Genomic DNA, 6,000 nt, shown 5'->3' on the forward strand with positions numbered 1-6,000 from the left:
ACCTAACTAGCATATTGAAGGACCATGGTGCAAAATGACATGAAGCAGGTTCTTACCATCCTATAGTCACATGCACAAGAACAACAGTGAGAGGGACATCTAGGTCTTGACAAAATCTAAAAATCATCACAAATCTCCAACTCTTATTTCATCTGGAGTAACTCGGAAGAGATGATTCGAGGGGATAGACAGAAACAAAATTATCAATCAGTTCACAGTTTTTGGGAAAGAAAACACATGGGATAGGTAGTGCAAATGCTGTATCCTAATAGTAGAAGTAAAATCGATACTGTATAGTAGCAGCGGCAGATTCTCAAAATTGCAAGAAAAAGAAAAAACACTCTCAAGAAGAAGGTGCAAATACACACAGCAATGCTAATCCCAATATGCATGGAGGAAGCAGTAAATAGAAATAGCAATGCAACTCCTGGTCTGCCAGTGCATTGTTAACAAGGATGAACAAACTAAAATACTCGGTAGTCAGTACAAACAACAGTATTCCAATTAACATAACAAAAGCGTGTAACGCCCACTTCTCCAGTGAGTCAGTTACCTTTCACCATCAACCCATTTTTTATTCCACCTTGGTGCTGGCTTTTGCCTCTGATTTTGATTCTGGTTGAGCTTCCACGAGCCTGGCATCAGCAGAACAACACCCACCACCATGGTGGTGGTGGTGGTGGTGGTGGTGACTCTGCTTTACCTTGAACTGCTTCCTCATATCATATGCATCCTCCCCATCTGCATAATACTTAGCCTCCACATCATGAATCTTATAGCCCAATGTTTCAGTATAAAGATTGAATGCTGCCCGATTACTCTTCCTCACATGCAACGACACATACTCTGCTCCAAACACCTGTTTCACAAACTTAAGCAATAAGAAACATACCTAAATTGTAAATCGAGCATGATAAAATGCAGATATATGACAATAAAAGGACATAAATCTAATCACTAGAGATAGCCGTGTAGAGCTAAAATGCAAATCAAATATGTCAAAATGCCCTCAAAAAATTTCTATCAGATCACAATAAATTACATATATTTTACTCATCAAATAAAAAACATAAGAAAAAATAACTTAAAGGTACCTAAACTAGAAATGGGTATCAATTAATGCATCCACCCTATTGATTGATCTGCAGTTCAATTACATTCCACGTATACTTCCAAATTCTACATAAAACACTGATAAGAAAATCACCAAACATTCCAAAAACAACAAAATCGCAAATTCTCAAAATTTATGCATTTCATCCAACAATTTATCTAAAGAGATAGAACCTAATCAAAGCATTTCATTCATCCATTAGAAATAATCAAAATCTAATGACTAACATCCCTAATTTTTCGTTTGCAAAATCAAGAAAAAAGACTTAAGAAAACAAATGAACTAAAAGCCAAATTGTTTGACCTGTTCCATGGCGGTTTGGGCGGCCTTCATGAGCTTGGTAGCGAGGCCAAGCTTACGATGAGTACGGAGGACAGCGAGAGAAGTGATATGACCGTGACATTCGGTAGATTCTTCTTCCATCTTAGCCAACACGTAGCCAACAATTCGGCCGTTGTAATCTTCGGCGACATAAAGGAGATGCGGCCAAGAGAGGATGTGGTAGAAGTAATATTTCATCTGGTAGTTTTCGGGCAAGCATAGCAAGTTGCATGCTTGCATCGCCAACAAGTCGTCCATCGTCGCCTTCCTTACGCAAACCATGTTAGAGATTTTGATGCAGAGGTTAGGGTTTTTTTTTGTGTGTGTGATTTTGCCTGCAGGTCTCGTTTCAGTGCCGAGGAGAGAGACTTGAGTGTATGGATTGGAAGCTTAAATCATAAATAGATGCTTCGGCTAATTATTTGGTTTTGGGTTTGATCTCAAAATGTGATTTGGGCTTTGGGCTTTGGGCTTTGAGCTTCTTTCAATTTATTTATCGACCAGTCCATTGAATAATCCCAACAGTAGTTGTTAAAATAAATTTAAATTCAATTGATAATCTAAAAAAATTAAATTTATTATACCAATTTGAAATATCATAAAATTAAATTAAATAAATTATTTATTTTATCCTTAATTTAAAAATAATTTTGGTTATAAAAATTATTAATTTTTTTTTTACAAAGACTCGTAAAATGACATAAAATTTTATTTGTTAAATCGTTCAAAATATTTTCACTCGAAATGATGAGAAAACAAAAGGAAGAAATATTCCAATAAAAATTCTTAAATCTTTCTTAAATATCTAACTTAGCAGCTACAAAAATGAAACAGGGCCGGGTTCACCATTCATTAGTTGGGACGCCCAGGAAAGGATGAAGTGAACCACGCCAATGGGCTCCATTTAACACTCGCCAAGGGGCTCCATTTTAAAATTAATATTTATATTAATTCTTATGAAACTATATTATAAGTAACATTTTTTATATTTGTTTTTAAGATTCGGTTCAATCAATTTTAAAAGTTTTAAACTGAAATCGATCTAAATTGAATTTTTTTGGTTTTCTAATTTTTTTTTTCTATTTTTTTGTTTTTTTTTATTCACCCCTAAATTTTACACATTTTTTTTTATATAAATTGAATTCCATTTATAATTAAAATGAATAAAAATGAATTTAACCATGTGAATTAAATTCAATGTTAACATGAATACAAATAGCCTGTTAGTTTCTTCTAATTATAAAAGCACCTTAGATCATCCATTTAGTTTCATAACAGATGAAATGAGAATGCTGGAGGTATATGGGTGTTATCGGCTGGAGGAAATTTTTCAGTTGACATTATTGATTTTATGGCTCAATGCTGTACTATTAAGATTACTTCTGCAAATCAATCTTGGAATTTCTCAGCGGTGTAATATGCTTCTCTCATTCCTAGTTTGAGAATGATTCTGTGCATGGGAGTACCTGGTCTCGCTGAAGCCTACGCTAACAGGACCTTGGCTGTTGATCGGGGACCTTAATGAGATCATCCTTCCGTCAGAATCCAGAGGGGGTAAGTTCTTGATCAACAGGGCTGCTAAATTTCAAGAGGTTATTAGGGAGTGGTGCTTGTTGGATTTGGGTTTGCAGGGTCTTGATAGAGCTCTCAATGACTGTGACTGGCGGATTCAACTCCCTGAGGCTTTTGTAGAACATCTTTATCGCCTTCACTTTTACCACAATCCCATATTTCTCCGTGACAGACCTTTCAGGTTCGAAGCTGCCTGGACTTCTCATGAAGGTTATCTCTCGATCGGGGGTTCAGGATGCTTGGGTTTGAAGTGATATACCATAATGTCTTTAGGGGTTTAGAAGCAGTGAGGGGGGATTCTATTAGTTTCAACAAAAAAGACTCTGGAAATATTTTCCAGAGGAAGAGACATTTGGAGCAGCGGTTGTGTGGTTTTCAGAATTGCCTGGACAGTAACCCTTCTGATGCGTTAGCCTCCTTTGAACGGAAATTGCAGAAAGAATATAATGATGTGCTTTGTCAAGAAGAACTGGCTGCGGTACCAAAAGTCTCGAGGAAACTGGGTCAAGCATGGGGATCGAAATTAATAGCAGGTGCTTTCATACTTTAACGGCAGTTCAGAGGAAGAGGAATCGCATTCGTGGCCTTTTTCTAGATAGCGGGGAGTGGTGCCCTGACGATAAGCTTCTTCAGGAGGAGGCGCTGAAATATTATAAGACTCTGTTTTCTTCCAGTGCTGCTGATTGGGTTCCTCGAAGACTTGGGAATAGATAGTTTCCTGAACTTTCAATGGAAGGTAATCAGGATCTCACTAAGGAGGTGACGAAAAGGGAAGTTTACGAGGCTCATGAGCATGAATAGCAAAATAAATTTAATAAATTATAAAATTTAATTTTCAATTTTTAATTAATTCAGTGTTTAAAAATAAAATTTAAAAATATTTTAATTAGAAAAATGATATAAAAAATCACTTGACTCAATTCAAGTACCCAGTCAAACTCGTTATCCGAGTTATGAGATGGAGATAACTTTATAAAAAGCAAACGGAAACAAATTACAAAATTTAATTTTTAATTAAACTAATATTGAAGGATGTATTTGAAAAAAATAATAATATGAAAAATGAAAAAAAAATCAAGTCAACTTGTTAAATCTACGGTTCAGGTCATGAGATTTGGATAACCTCATAAAAATAAATTAAAAAAATTATGAAATTCAATCCTTAATAAACCTAATATTGAATGATGTAATTAAATTTTAAAAAATATATTAAAAAAACACACTAAACAAGGGAAATAAAATATTATTCCAATGAATAGTATTTTATGAGGAGGGGTACAGTAAAACTTTCTTCTCTTTTAGTTTTTCGTTAGTTATATCACTGGCTCGCCCTACACTGCGAGTCAAATTAAGATTTTTTTTATATAAAAAAAATACTTTGGCATTGCTAATGTTTTTTCAAGTAGATAAAATCTTTTAAACCATGTAAGGATTGTTTCAATGTGATTCGACCAACTTGGCAGATCTAAAAGACAACCAAACGACTGGTAAAATAAATAATTTGATTCAAAATAAATATTCAAGATGATATTTTTTATATAAATATTAAGACGATAACATATTGGAATGCCTGATCATGAGACTATGATGACCCTATTAAAAGCAAATCAAAACAAATTACAAAGCCTATTTTTCAATAAATCCAATGTTGAAGGATGAAATTGAAAAACAAAAAGAAAGAAAAAAATGACTCGAGTAAACCCTCTTGAAGAAAGCAAATTAAAAGAAATTATGAATTCAAATTCTTAATCAACCCAATGTTAAAAAATAAAATTAAAAAAAATAATTAAAAAGGAGCACAAAAAATGACTTAAGTCAACTCGAGTTAAGAAACCAAACTCGCGACGCGAGTCTTAAGAAGAGGATAACCTTATAAAAAACAAACCGAAGCAAATCATAAAGCCTAATTCCCAATCAATATAATGTTGAATGATGAAATTGAGAAAAAGGAAAAAAAACTCGAGTCAGCTCGTTAAACTCACGATCTGAGTCATGAGATTGAGATAACCTCATAAAAATAAATTAAAAAAATTATAAATCCTAATCCCTAATAAATCAAATGTTAAAAGATAAAATTAAAATTGAAAAACCTATTAATAAGGACACAAAAAATGACTTAAGTCAAACCCTCAACCTTGTGATCGGAGTCATGAAATGATGATAATCTTATAAAAAAATCAAAATAAATCATGAAAATTAATTTTTAATCAATACAATGTTGAAGGATGAATTTAAAAAAATTAATTAAAAAAAACTTGATTTAATTGAATTAACCTATTAAATTTGTGATTCGAATAATAAGATTAAGATAACTTAATAAAAAATAAATTAAAAATATTATAAAGTTTAATTCTTCATAAACCATCTTATTTTTTTAAGGATAAAATTGAATTTAAAAAAATTTTAAGGAAAGAAAAAAAAAATATTATTCCATTTTGTTTTTTTGCTAATAAAAGTTTCAACTTCTTTTTTCTCTTTTTTTCCCATTTTACGTTTCTGGTATGTGCTGGGCTGGGCTAGCAGAACAGGTATGAAATTAAATTTCCTGTCGTGACCAGTGAACCCCCCTCCGGACCCGATTTTGATTCTCTAAAAAAGGCAAATTATATTTCTTGTCCTTTTAGATTTATGAACGTTACACTTCTACCTATATATAGTTTAGACCTTCACAAAACTACTTTTATATTTCTTAAAAAGTTTCAATTTGTCCTTTATTATTAAATAGCTAACGGGACTTTATTCTTTCTCATATTTTTATTTTATTTTTTAATAATTGTTTTCTTATTTTTACTCTCAAATTGCTATAGATGCTGGTACATAGTAAAAAAGCTTAAGTTTCTAAGAAGAAACTAAAAAAAAAAGAGTGGAATATTTAATTATAGGGATAACATGAGATTGTTTTGGAAATTACAAGGATAAAATCAGAGAAAATATTAAATTATAGGGGCCAAATCAAATTTTGATGAATCTATATCGTCAAAAGCGAAGTTTAC

At 32.4% G+C, this 6,000-nt stretch overlaps 1 protein-coding gene across 1 annotated transcript; it reads right to left on the minus strand.

The window, feature by feature from the left end:
• Positions 1-319: 319 nt before the first annotated feature.
• Positions 320-1,823, minus strand: LOC133685165 (N-terminal acetyltransferase A complex catalytic subunit NAA10-like). Its single transcript, XM_062106883.1, has 2 exons — positions 1,418-1,823; positions 320-859 (listed from the first exon to the last, which is right to left on the minus strand). Exons 1-2 carry the CDS (start codon positions 1,715-1,717, stop codon positions 575-577), a joined length of 585 nt encoding a protein of 194 aa, XP_061962867.1. The 5' UTR covers positions 1,718-1,823; the 3' UTR covers positions 320-574.
• Between the last annotated feature and the right edge of the window lie 4,177 nt (positions 1,824-6,000).

This window comes from Populus nigra, chromosome 1 (genome assembly GCF_951802175.1).
Source record: "Populus nigra chromosome 1, ddPopNigr1.1, whole genome shotgun sequence".
In the NCBI taxonomy this organism is placed as follows: Eukaryota; Viridiplantae; Streptophyta; class Magnoliopsida; order Malpighiales; family Salicaceae; genus Populus; species Populus nigra.

Coding starts and splice junctions, on each gene's coding strand:
- LOC133685165 (XM_062106883.1), bottom strand. CDS start 1,717: ATGGTTTGCGTAAGGAAGGCGACGATGGACGACTTGTTGGCGATGCAA. Junction 860..1,417: donor CCCAAACCGCCATGGAACAG/GTCAAACAATTT, acceptor TTTGTGAAACAG/GTGTTTGGAGCAGAGTATGT.